At 43.4% G+C, this 24,331-nt stretch overlaps 1 protein-coding gene across 1 annotated transcript; it reads right to left on the bottom strand.

Annotated features, from left to right (window-relative positions):
• Positions 1-404: 404 nt before the first annotated feature.
• Positions 405-23,746, bottom strand: LOC104643796 (protein fem-1 homolog C). Its single transcript, XM_075738976.1, has 2 exons — positions 22,735-23,746; positions 405-4,070 (listed from the first exon to the last, which is right to left on the bottom strand). Exons 1-2 carry the CDS (start codon positions 23,276-23,278, stop codon positions 2,761-2,763), a joined length of 1,854 nt encoding a protein of 617 aa, XP_075595091.1. The 5' UTR covers positions 23,279-23,746; the 3' UTR covers positions 405-2,760.
• Between the last annotated feature and the right edge of the window lie 585 nt (positions 23,747-24,331).

Below are 24,331 nucleotides of genomic sequence, written 5' to 3'. Positions count from 1 at the left end.
TTCGACACCATAAATGCTGCTCTGATTTTGAAGGCATGTGTTGCTTCAACATAACTGACGAATCAGCCAGCATAGAGGATGACATTCAATATCTCTAGGACTTAATGTATCAAATGAAACAATCTACTGGTGGTGCCTGGCTGGCTGAGTGGTTTAATTCCCAGACAGGATGAGTGGGACACCTGATTCAAAGCATTATTGTAGAGATATTTTTATTCTTTTTTCTATATGTTTATTGCGTGCCTCTGTAAATTACCCTGCCCTACACCCTGCAAGCCCAAATGGACACCTCCAGCTTTGCCAGCCCCAGTGGAAGTGGTCTCTTGAGTGAAGGGGTGGAATGTGGGATAATAACAGAAGATTGGTGAGGAGGATTGTAAACACGCTCAACTGACTTGCAGCTGGGGTGTCAAAAAACACATATATCATACTAATTGTTGTTTAGCCTTGTGTGTTGGACGAGTAGAACATCTGTGTTTAGATAACATGACTTCTTTGCTTCAGTCTTCACTGGCAAGTGCTTGAGCCACACTACCCAGGTCACAGAAGGCAAAGGCAGGGACTGGGAGAATGCAGAACCACCCACTGTAGGAGAAGATCAGGTTCGAGAATATCTAAGGAACCTGAAGGTACACAAGGCCATGGGACCTGATGAGATGCATCCACAGGTCCTGAGGGAAATGGCGGATGAAGTGGCCAGGCCACTCGCCATCATATTTGAGAAGTCCTGGCAGTCCGGTGAAGTTCCCACAGAGTGGAAAAGGGGAAACATAACCCCCATTTTTAAGAAGGGGAAAAAGGAAGACGCAGGGAACTACAGGCCGGTCAGTCTCACCTCTGTGCCCGGCAAGATTATGGAGCAGACCCTCCTGGAGACTATGCTCAGGCACATGGAAAACAAGGAGGTGATTGGTGACAGCCAGCACAGCTTCCCTAAGGGCAAATTGTGCCTGACAAACTTGGTGGCCTTCTATGATGGGGTTACAGCATCTGTGGATAAGGGAAGGGCAACCGACGTCATCTACCTGGACTTGTGCAAGGCATTTGACACTGTCCCGCATGACATCCTTGTCTCTAAATTGGAGAGACATGGATTCGATGGATGGACTACTCGGTGGATAAGGAATTGGCTGGATGGTCGCCCTCAAAGAGCTGTGGTCAACGGCTCAATGTCCAAGTGGAGACCAGTGACGAGTGGCATTCCTCAGGGGTCGGTACTGGGACCGGCACTGTTCAACATCTTTGTCGGTGACATGGACAGTGGGATCGAGTGCACCCTCAGCAAGTTTGCCGACGACACCAAGCTGTGTGGTGCGGTCGACACGCTGGAGGGAAGGGATGCCATCCAGAAGGACCTTGACAGGCTGGAGAGGTGGGCCCGTGCGAACCACATGAAGTTCAGCAAGGCCAAGTGCAAGGTCCTGCATGTGGGTCAGGGAAATCCCAAGCACGACTATAGGCTGGGCGAGGAATGGATTGAAAGCAGCCCTGAGGAGAAGGACTTGGGGGTATTGACTGATGAGAAGCTCAACATGAGCCGGCAGTGTGCGCTTGCAGCCCAGAAAGCCAACCGTGTGCTGGGCTGCATCAAAAGAGGTGTGACCAGCAGGTCGAGGGAGGTGATCCTGCCCCTCTACTCCGCTCTTGTGAGACCCCACCTGGAGTACTGTGTCCAGCTCTGGGGGCCCCAGTACAGGAGAGACATGGAGCTGTTGGAGCGAGTCCAGAGGAGGGCCATGAAGCTGATCAGAGGTCTGGAGCACCTCTCCTATGAGGACAGGCTGAGAGAGTTGGGATTGTTCAGCCTGGAGAAAAGAAGGCTCCGGGGAGATCTAATTGTGGCTTACCAGTACCTGAAGGGGGCCTACAGGAAAGATGGTGAGGGACTGTTTATCAGGGAGTGTAGTGACAGGACAAGGGGTAATGGGTTTAAGCTGAAGGAGGGTCGATTTAGATTAATGTTAGAAAGAAATTCTTTACTGTGAGAGTGGTGAGGCACTGGAACAGGTTGCCCAGAGAGGTTGTGGAGGCCCCATCCCTGGAAGTGTTCAAGGCCAGGTTGGATGAGGCTTTGGGCAACGTGGTCTAGTGGAGGGTGTCCCTGCCCGTGGCAGGGGGGCTGGAACTAGATGATCTTTGAGGTCCCTTCCAACCGTAGCCATTCTATGATTCTATGATTCTATGATTCTGTGATAACACAGGCCTGTGATAGATTCAGAGGCACCCTAGTGAACATGCTTGAGATTCCTGCCCTGCTGTGGGAATGATCAAAGCACAGTGGTAAACCACGCCTGCATGAATCTCATATAAAGGTGAAAGCAGCAGGTTCGGTAACTCTCTCTAGCATGGACCGAGCTCCACGGTGCCTGCATCCCCGCTTGTGTGCCTCTGCCCAGGTGCTGCTCCAGAGATCCCTCGGTTTGCGAGGTAACAAAAATAAATTTACTCTTTGCATTTCAGCTGTGGTTTTTTGGTTGTTCCTGCATCCTTCCTGTGTCGGCTCACACAACCAGAATAGACAAGCCTTTGGCAAACTTTTTAAAGAGTCTAAATATGGCACTACATTTCTAAATAATCCACAAAATATAATATATGGCATATTCAAATATTGGTTAAGCAACTCTGCAGATGCGATGCTAACAACGCTTTAGCCAGTGAGAGCAAGATGGAGCAAGCTAAGGGAATACTGGTGCTCAAGTGCTCAAGGAAACATTGTCATCAAGTCATGCTTCAACAACAGCACTCTGGGACTGCACGCTATTATCTATGGAGCAAAACAAATTTCTCTAGCTTTTCAGGGATGTGCCCTGTATAGCATATGTTATGATTCACTATAACACGAGCAGCAAGGCACTGCAACGTAGTATGATTTATAGGCTGGATTAAGTTTTTCGCTATTTTCTTCTCATCCAGCAAATCACTAGCAGTTTGTTTATGTGAGTTTGTGGCATCAAAGTGTGAACCTGACTTGATAAGAAAATTCATGATGCCTAGATGGTTGTTCAGTGCAGCAATATGTAAAGGACTGTTGTTATCAGAGTCTCTGACATTTATATTAGCACCACATTCCACCAGGATAGCAGTAACTTGTAGAGAGGGGAATTTACAAACTGGGTAGTGACCCACACATGTAGTATTCTTGTCAACAGCAAGGTGAAGTGGACTGAAGTTATTCTTCCCTCTAGGCTGAAGCTTAAGAAACTTGTAAATAGTCTGTTTCTTAAAATGCTCCTGTTCTGAGCTGCAAGGTACTTTTTCCAACAAGCAAATTAAATGCAAAATGATAGAAAGGGCTTTGTTCAGCTGCATTGGATCAGGAGGGCACTGGATTTGTTTCATGGCCCGCTCTATTTCGAGAACACTTTTGCACAGTATACCCATGAGATCATCAAACGTAACAGTAGTGCCTAGCAGGCCTTTTGCCCTGTCTTGCAGCATGAAGGAGAAGAGTTCAGCAAATGATAGTAAACTGCTCACTGTCATAGGGCTCAGTGGATCTAGATTGCTCTGCTGCATGTTCAAAGCATATTTCCATAAGTTGATGCATCGCCTAAAGTTTCCAGAGTCTGCATAGACAGCACCTCTATATCTAATATAGTAGGATGTATCTGGGTGAGAAGGACCAAGAATACGTTCTCTAACTAACAGTGCTTGCATTCTCATCTCATTGGGGTCTGCAATAAGATTTTCTAACTCTTCTGAGCTGTTTATCTCTTTAGCATAATCATAGGCCATAATTAGTGTTTGTGGCACAGGTTTGTTCAGGATACTAGTCTTATCACTGTATCTCATTTCCATAGCTTGTTTCCAGTATTTCAAAGCACCAAGCAGATCTCTCTTTTTGTCCACAAATGTTGCTCCTAGAAGTTCCAGAGCATTTATACATTCTATCTTACTGGTCTGTTCATGTTGGGTCAGAAAGTCCACAATATTTGTGTGGCCTGTCACACTGGCTGACAGAAGGGGAGTCATTCCATAGCCATCCTTTTCCATCTTAGCACAATACTTGAGAAGCATCTTCATGATCTCTAAACTTCCAGATTCTGCACAGTCATGTAATGCAGTGTTTCCTAGCAAAAGAAGAAAACCAATTACATAAATCATAATCAAATTATAGTCCAAATATCACCACACTAATAGTTAAAAAAATAAAAATAAAATTTGTTTTGACATCTACAGACTAGGAAAGGTTTAAATGACAAATGAAAACATTCAAGACCTGATTAAAACATCAAGGCTACCAAGCAGTTATACAAATCAAAATGCTTGACATTATTACCCAAAAGAATTAAACAGATTTTAAGGACACTTATGTCTCATTATTCAAAAACAGAATTCTCTACTATATGAGCAATTTTGTATCTGCTTTCAAGTATAAAACAGAAACCTAAGCTTGCCATCTTAAGTGGTTACATTTTCCCTTCTTCCTTTGTCAAATTTCCTTCCTTCTTCCCTATCTCCATCCACGATAAAAAAAATAATAAGATCTGTATAAAAATTAAAGCTGTGCTAACTCAACACTGGCCTTGCCCTTTAATCAAAGTGTTCCAAGGTAATAATTGTACACAAAGGCAAATGCAACTCATCACAACAGGCCCTTCATCTCAACGGGGCCTCGGAGGCTGTCAGAATATTCTGAGGGACTTGCTTATTTTGCCTGGTTCTGGCAAGGATAGAGTTAATTTCACAAGGAGCCAGGACAGGTGAGCCGGGCTGGCCGGGGGCTATTCCATACCATGTGACATCATGCTCACCATAAAAAGGGGGCTAGGGTGGGTTCGGCGTGTCAGCCTGGCTCTGGGACAGGTCCAGCGTCCCGTCGGTCGGTCGGTCAGTCAGTCATGGGATCGGTAAATCGTTCTCTGTTATCACCCATTGTTACTATCTGTTATCAGCACTGTTGTTGATTGTTTTCCCTCTCCCTTGCTGTCCCGGTAAACTGCCCTTATCCCAACCCTCGAGGCTTTGCCGTTGTTTTTCCATTCTCCTCCCCATCCCGCCGGGGGAGGGGTGAGCGAGCGGCGCGTGGCACTTAGCTACCGGCTGGGGCTAAACCACGTCAGTCCTTTTTGGCGCCCAACATGGGGCTCGAGGGGTTGTGATAACGACAAGTCTGACCCAAGTGTGTTAAAACAAAGTTGTTATAAGCATTTATAATGTTACTGAAACAGTCACTGGTCATAATGATGTTCTGTTTGGTCACATGGCTCTGGTTTGTAAACCCGTGTTTACTCTATGTAATCCCTGCGGTGCTGTTTATCACCTCTGGGAGAGGGGTTCCTGTTCTCATGTCGTTGTATTGTGTGATAATGACTTATGATAAGATATCATCGATGGTCATGAGTCTGAGCTGGTACATGTATGTAGCATTTCGGTCAGGCCCGTACCTTGCTCAATACCTTTCAGAATCGATTAATAATTGCACCCAATCTATGGGGAAGACAGGGGGGGATACCTTCTCCCACTCTTTCACCTCCCCTTTTCCCTTTTGGTTGGTTACAACAATTTTTGAGAATTTTGAATACCCTTGGAATGTTCAGGCCAGTATATTCCTATTGCTAGGTCTCCTGCATGCTTTCCAAGTCCTGTTCAGGGTTAGCAAAAATTTTTTCAAGAGGACCACCCAGGGATCTTCCCCAAGACTGAATGGTCAGGGCTGGCATGGCATGTGGGAGAGTATGGGCGGGTATCTAGAGACCTTCTCACCCCCAATGGTTTGGAGCTTCACTCCTGAACAATTGCAAGACCCTGATAAAATGGTAGAATATTTGAAAGGAACATGCTGTGGGGATTCTAAGGAGACACAACTTACTGCGCTGTGCTGGGCCCTGGCCACAATCTATCAAACACTGCTTGATAGTAGGCAGCACCATCCAGAGGGAGAGAGGGGACCCACAGGCCCTGCAGCTACCCAAACCCCTGCAATAGGCACTGTAGTCGAGCCAAAAGATCAACCCATACCAGTATCAGTCGCCCCTATACACAAAAAGAAATACCCAAGGAAATCGGTTTGCTTAGTGAAAGATGATGATGAACCGGGGCCATCACGAGAACAAGAAGAAGAGCCAGAACCAGAAGTGATCACTCGATCCCTGTCCCTGAGTGAGCTGCGAGATATGCGGAAAGATTTCAGCCGCCTTCCAGGGGAGCACATCATTACCTGGCTGCTCTGCTGCTGGGATAACGGGGCCAGTAGCCTGGAACTGGAGGGCAGGGAGGCCAAGCAGCTGGGATCCCTGTCTAGGGAAGGGGGCATTGACAAGGCAATTGGGAAGAAGGCACAGGCCCTTAGCCTCTGGAGGCGACTCCTGTCAAGTGTGAGGGAAAGGTATCCTTTCAGCGAAGATGTCGTACGTCGGCCAGGCAAGTGGACCACTATGGAGAGAGGTATTCAATATCTGAGGGAATTAGCTGTGCGGGAGATGGTTTATTACGATCCGGACAATGCACAGTTGCCCACAGACCCCGATGAAGTCCAGTGTACCCGACCCACGTGGCGAAAATTTGTGCGAAGTGCACCATCATCGTACGCCAACTCACTGGCAGTAATCGACTGGAAGAGTGAAGAGGCACCCACGGTGGACGAAGTGGCTGGCCGACTCCAGCAATGTGAGGAGAGCCTTTCTTCCTCCCTAGTCTCGGCTGTGGAGAAACTGTCTCACGACATCCGGCAACTCAAAGAGGATATATCCTACTCCCCACCTGTACAGACCCGTATTTCAGCTGTTAGGAGTAAGCGTTTTTCTGCTCCAGAGAGGGGATACAGAGCATACACACCACGAGGTATCCTGTGGTTTTACCTGCGTGACCACAGAGAAGACATGAGGAAATGGGATGGGAAGCCCACCTCAACCCTGCGGGCACGCGTACATGAGCTACAAGGCAAGACAGCTGTACAAAGGGACTCTTCCAGAAAGAATGCTGCTCCAGTTTCCACCGGGCAGCCCCCCCTAGATCAAGTGAAAGGCCAGATCGTACTTCTGATCCTCTCAAAGGGACTTCTAAGTCCTTTTTGCAAGAGGTGACTAGTGACTATGACGAGCAGGATTAGAGGGGCCCTGCCTCCAGCCAGGTGGAGGAAAGGGACAATAGGGTTTATTGGACTGTGTGGATCCGATGGCTTGGCACATAGGACCCACAGGAGTACAAGGCCCTAGTGGACACGGGTGCACAGTGTACCCTAATGCCATCGAACTATGAAGGGGTGGAACCAATATCTATTTCTGGTGTGACGGGGGGATCCCAACAGTTGACTCTGCTGGAGGCTGAAGTAAGTCTAACTGGGAATGAGTGGCAAAAGCACCCCATTGTGACTGGCCCAGAGGCTCCGTGCATCCTGGGCATAGACTACCTCTGAAAAGGGTATTTCAAAGACCCAAAAGGCTACTGGTGGGCTTTTGGAATAGCTGCCTTGGAAGCAGAGGAAACTGAACCATTGTCTAGTCTGCCCAGTCTCTCGGAGGACCCTTCTGTTGTAGGGCTGCTGAAGGTTGAAGAGGAACAGGTGCTGATTGCTACCACAGCTCTGCACCGGCGGCAATACCGCACCAACAGAGACTCCCTGGTTCCCATCCACAAGCTAATTCATCAACTGGAGGGTCAGGGAGTGATCAGCAGAACCCGCTCACCCTTTAACAGTCCCATATGGCCAGTGCGGAAGCCCAATGGAGAGTGGAGGCTGACGGTAGACTATCGTGGCCTGAACTGAAGTCACACCGCCCATGAGTGCTGCCGTGCCAGATATGCTGGAACTTCAATATGAACTGGAGTCAAAGGCAGCCAAATGGTATGCCACAATTGATATAGCTAATGCATTTTTCTCGATCCCTTTGGCAGCAGAGTGCAGGCCACAGTTTGCCTTCACTTGGAGGGGCGTCCAGTACACCTGGAATCGACTGCCCCAGGGGTGGAAACACAGCCCCACCATCTGCCATGGACTGATCCAGACTGCCCTGGAAAAGGGTGAAGCCCCAGAGCACCTGCAATACATTGATGACATCATTGTATGGGGCAACTCAGCAGAGGAAGTTTCTGAGAAAGGGAAGAAAATAATCCAAATCCTGCTGCAGGCTGGCTTCGCCATAAAACCAAGTAAGGTGAAGGGGCCTGCGCAGGAAATCCAGTTTTTAGGCATAAGATGGCATGATGGGCGCCGTCAGGGGATCTGCCAATCGAGCTGGCCCTGCCCAATCAAAATTTCCACGCCCAGTAGAAGGGGATAAAGTTTCTGTAGTGCACATGAAAAATATGTTGGGTAAAACAGTTTGGGTTATCCCTGCTTCAGGCAAAGGCAAGCCCATCTGCGGGATTGCTTTTGCTCAGGGACCAGGGTGCACTTGGTGGGTGATGAGAAAAGATGGGGAAGTCCGGTGTGTACCCCAAGGGGATTTGATTTTGGGTGAAAATAGCCCATAAATTAAATTGCATGATGTTAATAGCGATATACTGTATCAATGGTATGACCATAAGAATCACCCACAACTAATGAAGGATGGACTTTGAAACTGAACAAAGTGCCACGATGATGGAACTAGAACTGACTTCAGCAACTGGTGCCCAGAAACTTTATCGAAAAATCACATCTTTGACATCCAGACTGTGAGCATGGACCATACCAGATACACCGGCTGTGAAGACTCCGGATGCAGCGTGCAACAATCCAGCAGCATGCACCATTGCCCCTGCTCTGAGAGACTGTAATGGCAGATGGAACCCAAAACCATGGACTAAATGAACTCGACAGACATTTTAGAGCGATAGCCCATAGAGTAAGGCAATGAGATCTGTTAAATAATCTGGGCATGACGTAGATGTTATGGAATAAGGGGTGGATAATGTCCTGGTTCTGGCAAGGATAGAGTTAATTTCCCAAGGAGCCAGGACAGGTGAGCCAAGCTGGCCGGGGGCTATTCCATACCATGTGACATCATGCTCACCATAAAAGGGGGCTAGTCTGGCAGGGGCTGGTTCGGCGTGTCAGCGTGGCTCTGCGACGGGTTGAGTGTCCGGTTGGTCAGTCGTGGGATCGGTAAATCGTTTTCTGTTATCACCCACTGTGAATATCTGTTATCAGCACTGTCGTTGATTGTTTCCCTCTCCCTTTGCTGTCCCAGTAAACTGCCCTTATCCCAACCCTTGAGGCTTTGCCGTTGTTTTTCCGTTCTCCTCCCCATCCTGCCGGGGGAGGGGTGAGCGAGCAGCGCGTGGCACTTAGCTACTGGCTGGGGCTAAACCACGACACAAGCCTATGTATACACACAGACAAACTATTCTTAGTACTTTATTGTGTCTTTATCCTGAAGTCCCACATTAACCCCTCTGCTCAGGATTCCCAACCACTATGTGGTAAAATTTCCAGAAAGCACTAGTGTCACCTGACTGAAAAACATATTTGCAGCAAATTAAAAAGAAAACATTGGACATCACAGTTAAATATTTAACTACTATGCTTCAAGTAGAAGTAAGTTTTGCTTAAGATCATACATGAGCTGTCCTGGTTTCAGCTGAGATAGAGTTACTTTTTTTTCATAGTAGTTAGTATGGGGCTGTGTTTTGGATTTGTGCTAGAAACAGTGTTGATAATATAGAGACTTTTTGTTATATAGAGGTGTTTTCTTTATTGTTGAGCAGTGCTTACACAGAGTCAAGGCCTTTTCTGCTTCTTACACCGCCCCACCAGTGAGTAGGCTGGGGATGCAGAAGAAGTTGGGAGGGGACACAGCTGAGACAGCTGACCCCAGCCAAACAAAGGGATATTCCATACCATATGACATCATACTCAGCTTATAAGGGGCTGGGGGAAGAGGAAGTGGGGGGCAACGGCATTCAGAGTGATGACATTTGTCTTCCCAAGTAACCGTTACGCATGACGGAGCCCTGCTTTCCTGGAGATGGCTGAACACCTGCCTGCCCATGGGAAGTGGTGAATGAATCCCTTGTTTTGCTTTGCTTGCGTGCATGGCTTTTGCTTTACTTATTAAACTGTCTTTATCTCAACCCATGAGTTTTCTCACTTTCACTCTTCCAATTCTCTCCCCCATCCCAATAGGGGGGGAGTGAGCCAGTGGCTGCGTGGTGCTCAGCTGCTGGCTGGGGGTTAAACCATGACAGAGTATTTCACTGGGGGAGACAGGAAGATAGACAATCAATAGCTCCCCCCACTCCCTCAACATAATAAAGTTTCTTGTGTGGTTGATTGCTTTTAAATCTTCACAATTTAAACCTAGCTTCTTTTTCATATATACTACAGATTCAGGCATACCAACTTTTCAGCCTCCCACTACATTAACATGTGTCCTGGTTTCAGCTGAGAGGATTGATTTTCTTCATAGTAGCTAGTGTGGGGCTATGTTTTGGATTTGTGCTGGAGACAGCATTGATAATATAGAGATGTTTTTGTTCTATGGACTTATTGTTGAGCAGTGTTTACATGGGGCCAAGGCCTTTTCTGCTTCTTGCACTGCCCTGCCAGCGGGATGGCTGGGGCTGGACAAGAAGTTGGGAGGAGACACAGACAGGACAGGTGACCCAAACTGACCAAAGGCATATTCCATATTATATGACGTCATGCTCAGTTTATAAGGAGCTTGGGGGAAGAGAGAGGGGGGGGCGGCGGCATTCGGAGTGATGGCATTTGTCTTCCCAAGTCACTGTTACACGTGACAGAGCCCTGCTTTCCTGGAGATGGCTGAACACCTGCCTGCCCATGGGAAGTGGGGAATGAATTCCTTGCTTTGCTTTGCTTGTGCGCGCGGCTTTTGCTTTACCTATTAAACTGTCTTTATCTCAACCCACGAGTTTTCTCACTTTAACTCTTCCAATTCTCTCCCCATCCCGATGGGGAGGGAGTGAACGAGCGGCTGCGTGGTGCTCAGCTGCCAGCTGGGGTAAAACCACGACAACATGAAAATAAATAACAGCACACCCATGTAAGAATCTCACCTCCCCAACCCTAAAATTAAGATGTCTTATACCACTAGCCTTGCAAATTCTGGTTTACTAGCTATCAGATCATCAGTATCTGTTACATCATCAGCAAGTCTCCACATTCTCAAGTGAGACCTCCTTTTCCAAGGATTCTGTACATTCATAGTCATCTGATTTGCTTTTTAAAAAGTTCAAAGAGAAAGTTTCCTAAAACTTCCTCATTTGCATTTTGGCAGGCTTTTTTCTATGTCAACAAGACACTGATTTGCAGTGGGCTTTGCTGTTGTATTTCTAGATCTATAAGACAGCTGAAGTAGGTAGGGAAACAAAGCAGTAGTCTTGAAATCTTCAGCTGATGTTTGGGAAAAGTGCATTTTTGTAGGCATACAGCCTCCTGATCTCAACAGCTTAGATTTACCTTCGTACATTTTCTTAATGTACTCCTCCTCCAGGGTCTGATCTCTAGAATGTGCAGTTCACTCTTTATATTAGAGTGTTTAGCCAGTAAAACCCAAATCAGTCCCTAAAGTATGCCTGAGATTTGTCTTAAAAGCTGAACACTGCATTGAAATAAACTGAAAATAAGATGGAGGTAAAGGCTTTCCATTAACAAATCATTTCTGCAGAAAGAATATATTGTAGAACAGGAGCTGTGATCACAGTTTGTCCCCTCAAACAATTTTTAAGTGCAAGTTCCAAATATTAAAAAACAAACAACCCAACCTACAAAAAAACCCCCACAACCCACAACCAAAAACCAACCCAGAAAAAACCCCCAACCCACAAAACATTAGATTGTTTATTAACATACAGTGAGCTTAACTTGCTAAATGTTCTTTTTCTAATGCATTTCTGAATAGTGGCCAACTATTTTACTATCACTTACAAAAAAAGTAAGCTGAGGAGGACATCCCACACAAAGTGGCACCTAAAATTATCTGTTAGATCAAGACTCATGAAACTAAAATCAGGTCTTAATAGGAAGTGATTTTCAGTCTCAAATACCCTAGGCAATCTTTGTCACTAATGGAGTGTTAAGTCAGTGACAGGAGCTTCACCTATAAACTGGTCTGGTCACACTACAGTTTCTACCGAGACCAACAAAATTTCCAATCACAGGAACAGATACTTTTCCAAATTTAGATGGATTAAAAGTTTGGTTTGTCAACCGTAGTTTATTAACTATAATTCCTTTTTTCTTTATTATGGAAAACTGTTCATACCTCCAGATTGACAAGCATGAGACCTTTAAATTCCTAAGATGGAACGAGATCAAAAGTAGACAAATACACAAAATCAGCTTGCCAGTACATAGATACATTATAAAAGTAATCTTGCTGTGCTGGAGAAAGTCTAGTTAAAACTTAACTATAGCTGTCAAACCAGAAGTAAATGCTGACTGGCTCCTCGGGCCATCTGCACTTCTGGAACACTGATGAAGCCAAAACCAGATCCATCTGGGTGTAGGCTGAGCCACCAGTTAATGTAGCCAGTTTAGGGTGTATTCAAGTCCATACTACCTCACTCACAGCAGAACTCTGAAACACTAGAAAGGTCTTTTGGAGGGTGTCAATTCCAATGCCAATCTAGACATGGCCTGGGATGAAAAAGATTCAGAACTACATGTGTTTCCACCAATGTATGTCAGAATCTTGTGTTAGCTGGGCAAATTTAAACATTTAAATTTCAAAATATTAGTGTACATAGTTTAACTTATATTTGAGGTGTTAGTTGATTTAAAATGTAAAAAACCCTCTCAAAAATAAAAAACGCTCTCAAAAATGTTTTATTACAGACCATACTGTACTTGTTAAAATACTAGAGTCATCCTTAGATCACAACTATTTCATCTTTACATTTTATCATTCACAATCCTGTATTTTCTACCTTCAAGTCAATATTTTCAAGATATTAAAAAAATCATAACATAAAATCATATTAAAGACAAACAAATCAAAATGCACTAGTAACACCAAAGTTCTTACAATTGCGTCACAACTATTGATGTACATCTTGCTAGCTTTGACAAAAGGATCAACGGCAGCTATTCACATTACATGCTGTAGATCCATCACCACATAATGTTGCCCTCTTTTATAAACTGCCAGACATGTATGCTATGACACATTGATAGTGCAAAAATTCACACAAATTAAGCTTAGCCATTGTTTGCATTAATTCAGGTACAAACCAACAGTTTATATGTCATTAATTTACAATGCAGCTATGCAGAACATGTGGAAATATTCCTAAACCACCAAGGATTTTCAGTACTCTCTCCACCCGGATCTCCTTCATTAAGAGATTTGATTTTTGATTAGTATTATAATTATTTACTTAAATGGTGGTTACTGGCAGCATATCAGAACTAGGGTAATTTTTTAGGTACTTATATTGTAGTAGGCCTTGGAGACCACAATTATTTCAAGCAATGCACAAACTAATAAAGGAAAGCAATCACCACTAATTTTTAGTGGCTGCACCTCACTTCAGTTTCACTGGATGGAACAGCAGTAGGAAGGAAATATTATAAGAATACAAGCTTCCATAAACTAAAAGTGGGCATGGACAGATATATGGATATAGAGCTGCCAACTTAAACAAAAAAACCCTACCACCCAACAAAACACACATACACATAAAACCCAACCTTAAGAAATAACAAGAATTCCAGTCATCTACCTAGCAATTATCAAGTGTTAAATTTGAGGAAGAATTTAAGAGGACATGGCAGTTAGCCTTGATATCTAACTCAAGGTTTACGTTCCACGTTACCCACAAATTCAACTGTTCAAATATAAGGATGGCAAATCAACTTATCCACTTCAAAAATACTATATTGTCTATAGTGATGGGAATAAACAGTGCCTGAACACTATCTATGCAATTCTGCAGTTAAGTCAATCCAATTTTTGTAACAAATTATTTTTTTAGTAAAAAATTAACATCAACATTATATCTACTGCTGCATTAAAGAGGAGATAGGCTGAAAAGAAGCAAACGTCCTTTGAAAGACATTCTCTTTGATAAGCAGCTAAGAGAAATATATACAGAGATATTGGTCAAATTTTTTAAGCATTCTTTAAGTTAAGGATGATTATTTCAAAGCAGACTTCATTAAATTTTCTTAATCCATTTCTAATTCTTAAGTGATCTGCTGGAATTTGATCACATGTAGAAGCTAGCTAATATTACAACAGCATGAGAAACTTCTCATTCTTGCACAAGAACAAAATTGGACTGGAAATATGCTAGTCATAGCACTTCTCTGCTAGAGAAATAGGCACTGTTATATTGCAGTATATTGCATTGTTAATACTGTTTTCTATCTATATAAAACTCTACTATTAGTACTACCTAATAATGTTCTCTAATTAAAAAAAAAGAACAAAATAGAATAATCCAAATATCATAACAACACATTAGGGAAAAAATAATATGTTAAACTGATATCATAGTTTCATGTTTCATTCTTTCATTATACTCCTGCTTTAACAGAGGTAGTATGAACATTACACAAATGCTTCATGTATCACAGAATTAATTCCCTAACTATGCAGTCTTGAAAAAAAAAAAAAAGCAGTCTAGGGAGATTCAAATTTATAATGAGGTTGTGTCTTTCTATGTCAGAAGCAAATTATTCTCAAAATAAGCTCATAGCTTGTGACATGGGGAGGAAAGAAAGTGAAGCAGTGACATAAAGTGATTTGGCTTGATTTACAACAAATATTAACTACATCCACTTCCTAAAATTTGCAAAATGCTAAATCAAAACTTTTGAAATTTAAAATTTGAATTTTAAAATATGATAGCAGTGTGATATCATACCAACGATCTCTTCCTGAAAATACACACTCAGCTGCTGAACTTTACACACCGGTCAAATTAAATCATTTTTTCTTCATATTTAAAATAAACCACATGTATATACTTTAGCAGCCTCACAGATTAAATTAATCACCTTCATAAAGTGAAGTTGTTCATAAAACACTGAATTTTTTAGTTTTTTTTCAGCAGAGCACTTGAAGGAAATAAGTCCTCTAGCAGCTTTATTGATTTTTGAAAAAAAATTATTGATACATACATACAAATACAGGCAGTGCAAAAGAAAACTGTTTTACATCTCTACACTTAGCATACATGTCAAAGGAAGACTGAAGGTATGCCTTCCTTTTAAAAATAAATTAAGTAAAAATTGCAAAGAACTGTTAACCTCAACAAGTTGTTCCGTGTTCTGCAACAGAATAATTGTTCCCTTGGTCACAAAAATACTTAATGATAACTCATATTATCAAGATTAATAATATAAAGTGGCAATAATGTATAAAATGTCATGAATCATTTCATTTCAACAGGAACTATTTTTTGCATCTGAAATTCAATAATTTATTCCTTTAAACTGTATCTTCTTTCATTATTTTATTTATAGACATTTGTACTGAAGTTCAGTTTCACATAGCATCGTGCACAAAATATCTACAAATTGCAGTGCAGATAATTATGTAATATCATCCAAAAAAACCCCAAACCAAACAGACACAGAATACGTTTAGAACAAGGCCTTTATTCACAAGGGAAAAAAAGTGTGTTTGGAATTTTAATTTTTTTTCTTGTTTTTTTTTTTTCCCAAATGAATCTTGGCAAGCAGACAAGACAAAAACTCAGAAGAGAACAAATCTGTCAGATTCCTTGATGTTTACTGCAAGGGAAGATTAATTATTTTGAGTGTACATCCATATAATCCCCCTACTACTGGGGCCGCCAAGTCTGTAAAAAATTTCCCCCCCTGCAGGTTTGAGTATTATGCTTTTCAGTCTCCCACATAAATGATAACACTAAAACAGTGCTAGTCCATGATATAGTACTACTATATGTATAACCTTGATAAGGTACTCATAGAGACTGAGGTCTGTATACTTGTAAACTTTCCAAAATGAGCAAAATGAGCAAGTGAACTGAACAAGCCTTATCCTCCACATTATTTTACAAAGCCATTATAATCAAATACTATGCAAGAGCTAATGGTATTTAAGAACAAGACAAATCATAGCATTATTTTGCATTTTCAAAATACATGATTCCCTCTAACTTTTATGGTAGTATGGAATATGACAGACAACAGAAAATAGGGTTTCCAACCAAACATTCCTGTGCAGATCTCAAGAGATACCTAAATGAATGCCTAATCCAGCAGTTCTTAAATTTTCTAATATTTAGAAGGGGAAAGAGTTAGTGTTTTGGCTAGCAGGTGTGTCCATTAACAACTGAAGGGAGACAGAGGTAATAAAGACCATCAGTGAAACCCAGTGTCCTGGGTTCAGCTAGGATAGAGTTAATTTTCACCAGAAGCTGGGATGTGACACAGCCAGGACAGGTGACCCAAACTAGCCAAAGGGAGTATTCCATACCATGTGACATCATGCCCAGTATAAAAGCGGGGCTAGTTGGGGAGGGGCGATGCGGCTTCAGGACAGGTCTGAGCTGTGTGGTCTGAGTTGTATGGTTGTTGGGTGAGAAACTGCACTGTGTCACCAGTTGTGTATATTCTGTTAAGTACTGTTGTTGTTTCCCTCTCCCTTTGCTGTCCCAGTAAACTGTCCTTATATCAAACCGTGAGGCTATTGCCTTTGTCTTCCCATTCTACTCCCCATCCCAGCGGGGGAGGGGGGGTGTGAGCGAGTGGTGGCGTGGTGCTCAGCTGCCGGCTGGGGCTAAACCACGACACCCAGGAATATTACCTTGATGAGAAAAAGACCACATTCAAAGCAAACCAGCAATGGAAAGAGTTACAAGCCACATTCAGAAAAAAAATCTGCCTTACAAGTAATTATTTTTGGAAAAAGAGTCCTTAATCCCTGTGCCATTACATACACACCATCCTGGCTATCGGAGCTGGTATACTTTATCTATAGTTTAACTTCTTAATTGCAGAAAGCCAGGGAATGAAAAATCCATTATTAGAGCAGGTCTGATGGAGAACGAATAAAGCATAATGCGAAGTATTAAAACATGCAATGCAATTTATCAAAGTGCAAGATACAAGTATTCTGTCTGGAGTTGACTAGAATTGTAACGTCCTTTTCTCCTGGTTTTGGCTGAGATGATAGAGTTAATTTTCTTTCTAGTAGCTGGTATAGAGCTGCATTTTGGATTTAGTATGAGAATAACCGACTACCGGTGCTGGGCTGGATGTTCAAAGGGAGGTCCCCTCTACACATCATGCAATCGATGCTACGTGGAGGAAGTGGGTTGCACTGATCACACAGCGGGCTCGAATAGGAAAGCCAAGTTGCCCAGGAATTCGGGAAGTGATCACAGACTGGCCAGAAGACAATGACTTCAGAATGTTGCCAGAGGAGGAGGTGACACATGCTGAAGAGGCCCCACTGTATAATAAACTAACAAAGGATGAGAAACCATACACCCTGTTCACTGATGGGTCCTGTCGTATTGTGGGAAACCATTAGAGGTGGAAGGCCGCTGCATGGAGTCACAGAAGCTGCAGGAGAAGGTAAATCGAGCCAGTTTGCAGAGGTGAAAGCCATCCAGCTGGCTTTAGATATTGCTGAAAGAGAAAAGTGGCTGGTGCTCTACCTCTATACTGATTCAGGGATGGCAACAAATACCCCGTGGGGTGGTTACAGCAATGGAAACAGAGCAACTGGCAGCTCAGAAGCAAACCCATCTGGGCTGCCCCATTGTGGCAAGATACTGCTGCCCGGCTAGAGAAGCTGGTTGTAAAGGTACGTCATGTAGATGCCCATGTACCCAAGAGTCGGGCCACTGAGGAACATCCAAACAACCAGCAGGTGGATCAGGCTGCCAAGAGTGAAGTGGCTCAGGTGGACTTGGACTGGCAACAAAAGGGCAAATTATTTATAGCTCGATGGGCACATGACACCTCAGGCCATCAAGGAAGGGATGCAACATATAGATGGGCTCGTGATCGAGGGATGGACTTGAGCATGGACACTATCTCACAGATCATCCATGAATGTGAAACATGCACTGAGATCAAACAAGCCATGCGGTTAAAGCCTCTGTGGTATGGAGGACGATGACTGAAATATAAATACAGGGAAGCATGGCAAATCGACTACATCACGCTCCCACAAACCCACCAAGGCAAGCGCTATGTACTTACAATGGTGGAAGGAACCACTGGGTGGCTGGAAACATATCCTTTCCCCTCACGCTACTGCCTGGAACACTATCCTGGGCCTTGAAAAGCAAGTCCTATGGCAACATGGCAACCCAGAGAGAATTGAGTCAGACAATGGGACTCATTTCTGAAACAACCTCATAGACACCTGGGCCAAAGAGCATGGCATTGAGTGGGTGTATCACATCCCCTATCATGTACCAGCCTCTGGGAAAATCAAACGATACCATGGACTGTTAAAGACTACCCTGAGAGCAATGAGTGGTGGGACTTTCAAACATCGGGATACACATTTAGCCAAGGCCACCTGGTTAGTGAACACTAGGGGATCTACCAATCGAGCTAGCCTTGCCCAATAAAAAAATTAATATACTGTAGATGGAGATAAAGTTCTTGTAGTGCACATAAAACATATGTTAGGGAATACAGCCTGAGTAGCGCAGAAGGATGGGGCAGTCCAATGTGTATCTCAAGGGAATCTGATTTTGGGTGAGAATAGCTAATTATTTAAATTGTATGATATTAGTTGCTACATAATATTGCATGTCATCACTATTATGATTGGTATATGCCATAACAATGGTATTACAGTAAGAATCACCCGGATTAATGAAGAATGAACTTTGATAAAACTGAGCAAGGAGCAGGTTCCACCTCCCATGCTCCAAGAGACTAAGACGGAGACCAAAAGTCAAGGACTAAATGAACTCAATGGACATTTTAGAGGGATGGTCCATAGACTAAGGGAATGATATCTGTGTGTGGTGGCTTGACCCTAGCTGGGGGCCAGGTGCCCACCAGAGCTGCTCTATCACTCCCCTCCTTCATTAGACAGGGGAGAAAAAGTATAACAAAAAGCTTATGGGTCAAGATAAGGACAGGGAGAGATCACTCAGTAATTATCATCACAAGCAAAACAGACTGAACTTAGAGAGGGAATTCATCTAATTTATTACTAGGCAAAACAGAGTAGAGGAATGAGAAATAAAATCAACTCTTAAAACACCTCCGCCCACCCCTCCCATCTTCCCGGGCTCAACTTCACTCCCAGCTTCAACCTCCTCCCCCCCCCTCCCCCAGCGGCACAGAGGGGGCAGGGAATGGGGGTTATGGTCAGTTGATCACATGTTGTTTCTGCCGCTTCTTCATCCTCAGGGGGAGGACTCCTCTCATCGTTCCCCTGCTCCAGCATGGAGTCCCTCTCATGGGAGACAGGCCTTCACAAACTTCTCTAATGTGAGTCCTTCCCATGGGGTGCAGACCTTCAGGAGCAGACTGCTCCAGTGTGGGTCCCCCACGGGGTCACAAGTCCTGCCAGCAAACCTGCTCTGGCATGGGGTCCTCTCTCCACGGATCCACAGGTCCTGCCAGGAGCTTACTCCAGCGCGGGCTTCCCACGGGGCCACAGCCTCCTTCAGGTGCCTCCACCTGCTCCAGTATGGGGTCCTCCACAGGCTGCAGGTGGAATCTCTGCTCCCCCTCATCCTTCCTCCATGGGCTGCAGGGGGACAGCCTGCTTCACCATGGTCTTCACCATGGGCTGTTCCTCACGCCGGAGCAGGTGGAGGCACCTGAAGGAGGCTGTGACCCTGTGGGAAGCCCATGCTGGAGCAAGCTCCTGGCAGGACCTGTGGACCCATGGAGAGAGGAGCCCACGCCCCTCTAAGTTCTCTTCATCTCCCTACCACAAGCACCCCTACTCTCTGTCAAGAGAGTTGTTAGAGAAAAGGGAGGAGTAGAAACCAAAAGTAATAGATGGAGACTTTAAGGTGGAATATGATAATGTAGAATGAATCCTATTGGAAACATTCATTTTGAAATTAATAGCTAGTGAGCATTCTTGCAAAACAAAGTTCAGAAGGTTAGTTGTTGAGCTTCAGCCATTGAAACACCCATACTGTTGTAATATTGAAGGCTACCAGTTTTGCTCAGTTCTTCTGCCTTTCCACAGCTGACTTTCAGGGTTTATAGCACTTTCTTTCTCTCCTCCTTTAGTTTGTCACTGCTTATTTAATAACTTCAGAGACCAGACTGCTCCATGATGCCAAAAAAGCATGCTCATGTCATATCAGAGAAGAACATTTGTTTCCAAACACAAAAAGGCAGTCCATACTTGACCAATAGATATACATACACACATGCATTTGTACACATCATAGTCCAAAAGATAAAATGATTTTTTATGAGCTAAAACATATCCAATCCAACATTTTTATTATTATTAAAAAATAAGGATCAGTTAATATCTTAGGAAGTTTTGCTCATGTGCCTAAGTTGTAAGTCACACAAACTGAAGGAAGCAGAGAGAGGAAGAAATTAAGATAATTAAAAAAAACCTGAGAGCAGTGAGAAAATCCTCAGAAGTGCACAGCTGCCATTCAATGATTTAAACAATAAATAAAAATAAAATTAATGCATTAGTAAAGTGAACAATAAGGAAGAGTAAATTAAAGCCTACTCCAGTGACACAAAAATGAGAAATGAGATCCACAGATTTATTTTTTTTCTGTTACATTAGATATTTAGCAGCTCTGCTCTGTTCATACCTACTATATAAAAGGATGACTTTTAAACTAAAAATAATGTATATTTTATATTTAGCTTGTTATTCCAAGAACCCAGTCTAGAAACATGACATTTTTATCCTATCACAAGTCCATGATTCATAAGCAACCTTAAATCCTTACAAAGAAAGATTTATTTTGCTTTGCCCACCTCTATGACAAATTTTTAGTTTAGCTATCTTTATGTTAAGCCCACATAACTCTGTGAATTGCAGAAAAAAAGGCATATTTAACTGAACAGCTTTTTCAAAGTGATTACTCTCATATGTGGCAATATTGTGCAGTAAGCTAGGCACTACAGGTTTTTCTGTCAAAATATACTTGAAGTATATTATACTGTTAAAATTTTAATTAGCCAGAAAAGGGCAACTAAAGTATTATGCTACAGAAAGATTTACTATCAAATTCATTATTAATAAACATGTCCTGGCTCAATGAGCTAAAAAGTTAACCATAACCTGCAATAATCAATATACTTTTTAGGCCAACTTAAATCTTTTCACATGTCTTGCAGCTCACTCAGGGACAGGGCTCGGGTGATTACCTCTGGTTCTGCCTCTTCCTCCTGTTTTTATGATGACCCAGGTTCATCATCATCCCTTACTAAGCAAACTGATTTTTTTGTGTATTTCTTTTTCTGTATAGGGGCAATTGATAGCAGCACAGGTTGGTCTTTTGGTTCAGCCGCAGTGGCTGTCACTGGGGTTGGAGTGGCCGTGGTGCCTGTCATTTTGTCGTCAGTTCCAGAGACCTTCTCTTCCCTTTGGGGAATTAACTCTAACTCTATATGTCCTGGTTTCAGCTGGGATAGAGTTAATTTTCTTTCTGGCAGCTGGTGTAGTGCTGTGTTTTGGATTCAGGATGAGAATAATGTCAATAACACACTGATGGTTTTAATTGTTGCTAGGTAGTTGTTGTGTCTACAGTAAGTCCAGGACTTTTCAGCTTCTCATGCCCTGCCAGGTGCACAAGAAGCTGGGAGAGCATAGCCAGGACAGCTGACACAGACTGGCCAAAAGGGATATTCCCTCCCATATAACATCATGCTCTGTATATAGCTGGGAGGCTAGCCAGGAGGCAGAATCACTGCTCAGAAACAGACTGGGCATCAGGGGGCTTTTTCCCCGTGGGTGGTGAGCAATTGCATTTGTGCATCACTTGTTTTATTTTATACACACACACACAATTATTCTCTTCCTCTGTTATCCTATTAAACTGTCTTTATCTCAATCCACAAGGTTTGTTTGGTGTGATTTTTTTTTTTCTCATTCTCCTCCCCATCCCCTTGGGGGGGGGGGGAGGTGAGCAAGCGGGGGTTAAACCATGACAGGCCAATATCATATTCACATACAAGTTTGAGATGTAACAAAAGCCAGCAATAAGATGTCCACATAATTATGATCACAACAAAAAGGACATAAGTCTTCACTTTGAACAATGTGTCAGGATAATTGTAAACAGATGTTCTTCATGATCTGTGCACCACTGGAGGTCTGTTGTGATCACAGTCACATGAAGTTTCATTTCTCAATTCTAAAATACATTTTTGTTTACTAACGTTGAAAAAAAGGTCCAAAATTATTCAAGAATTTGAGGGAGAGGAGGAGTAAAGAGCAAAGTGATTATTCATTTCCAATGTAGAAAAGAATTCTTCTCCTTTATGCATCTTTCGCTATTCTAGTCTTAGTGGCACAGGCAAATTTTATGAACACCATATTTGGCTTGTTAAGAAACATTATTAAAAAGATCCTAAATTTTACACAATATATGCTCATATATTTATTACTACACAAACCTGCTACAAATAGGAGTTCTCAGCAAAAGTCGATTAGCTTTTTGCACATGCATAAATGTGAAATCTTTAGATTAAAACGTATCAATTCAGAATTACATTTTATACCCAGTATTAAATGAGTATGCTGAAAAAAACTTGTAAAAACATAGCTAAATACACTTCATCTCTTACTGGAAAAAACATTCACATTATGAGACTAGAGGAATAATTTTGGATGTCAGTCTCCTAAAGAACACAAGTAACTTCACCCCTATTTACTACAAGGAAAAATGAAACAATGAACTTACCTTTAACACTTTTTCTGTTAACATCAGCTCCTTTTTCGAGTAAATACTGAGCAATTTCTTTGTGGCCTTTGTAACATGAGATCATCAGGCATGTATGCCCATGACGGTTTGATACTTCCAAGTCTGCTTTGTGCTCCACAAGATATTTTACTATTTCCAGGTGACCATCAAAACAGGCAGCTCTAAGTGGAGTTGAATTTGTTAGAGTTGTGTTGTTGACAGATGCACCATGATCTAACAGACATTGAACCACCTTCAAGTGGCCAGCAGCTGATGCTGCCCATAATGGTGGAGCTCCCTCAATGGTCTCACCATCAAAATTAACGGAACCACCAATTTCTATAGAAGCAGAGCAATAGTCCAACAAGTATTCCACCATGTCAATGTGCCCATAACGGGCTGCCATCAAAAGTGGTGTGGCACCATTAGTTTTTTCTGACATCAGTAAGGCCACCTCTTCTCTGGTTTTGCTTGCCAGTAACTTGGAAAGAAGCCGCAGCTTGCCATCACAAGCTGCATTGAACACTGCTGTCTTTAGATCCATTTAGTCTGTACCTCTATTTCTTGAGGGATACACACCTACCTTTTTCAGAGTCACAAACAAAAGCTTACTAGAAACATACAGCCCAAACAGAGCATCCCCAACTTCTTCTCAGATCAGGCAGATGGGACAACATGGAGACTCTGAACGAGGTCCTGACAAAACACAAGCTGCACTTAATAACTCTGTGAAAGAAAAGAATTCTGAATGTTTTTACCTTCTACTTCTCAAATAAGTATGTACAATTACATTTTTCTACAGCTATACTCAAACAAACCACTGGTTGTGGTGCACCAATATCCAGCTGCCTTCCATGGGACATCCCTGGACTGCACAGTGCCCCTTAAGGAAAGATGTTGAGCAGGAAGCCTGATCCTAGCAGTGCGCTTTCCATACCATTTGCAGGAAAACACTTTCCCCTCACAACATAACAAACTGTACACTTGTATCAACTTCTGCTTTTAAGCACAGCCTGAGCAAAGAACTATTAGGCCCCCCCATCCCCTCAGGTCCTCTGCGGAGCCCCATGCTCACAGACACAAGCGCCCCCATGCTACCTCCACCCTACTGGCAAGGGAGCAAAGTCAGAACCTGACTGGAAAGACAAAACACATCCTTGCCACAATCGTTTGTTTTAGTATCAGACACGGCCGAAACCCTGAACTTGCACTTCTGCCACAACCACCCTAAGTCTGACCAAAGCCCCCCCCCGACTTACAAGTCTCCTCCTTCAAGACCACATTCCCACTCCAAAGCTACCTCCCCCCCTCCCCCCCTCGGATTACCCCCGATAACTCCCTTCATATGGCGCCCCCCTCTTTTCCACCCCTAGTCCAACAACCACCTGCTCCCCACCTCTGGGCAACCCTCCCATACCACCCCAGGGTCCCCAAAAAAAAACCTCTTCCCAGCTCCCTCAGAGCCATTTCCCACACGACCGCTGCGACAGGGCGGCCTCCACCGCCTCCCCGAAGCCAGAGATGCAACAGCATCACCACCACCACCGCCACCCACAGAGAATATATCGGTGAGAAAGGACCCAAGGATGCGGGCTAC

This window comes from Balearica regulorum, chromosome W (assembly GCF_011004875.1).
Source record: "Balearica regulorum gibbericeps isolate bBalReg1 chromosome W, bBalReg1.pri, whole genome shotgun sequence".
NCBI lineage: Eukaryota > Metazoa > Chordata > Aves > Gruiformes > Gruidae > Balearica > Balearica regulorum.
The sequence above is the reverse complement of the archived record's forward strand: the minus strand, read 5'-3'. Positions and strand labels throughout refer to the sequence as shown.

What these genes read in the sequence shown, in the direction of transcription:
- LOC104643796 (XM_075738976.1), bottom strand. Translation starts at nt 23,278, where the DNA reads ATGGATCTAAAGACAGCAGTGTTCAATGCAGCTTGTGATGGCAAGCTG. An exon ending in TAACAGAAAAAGTGTTAAAG is followed by an intron (nt 4,071 to 22,734) that starts GTAAGTTCATTG and finishes TTCTTTTGCTAG; the next exon opens with GAAACACTGCATTACATGAC.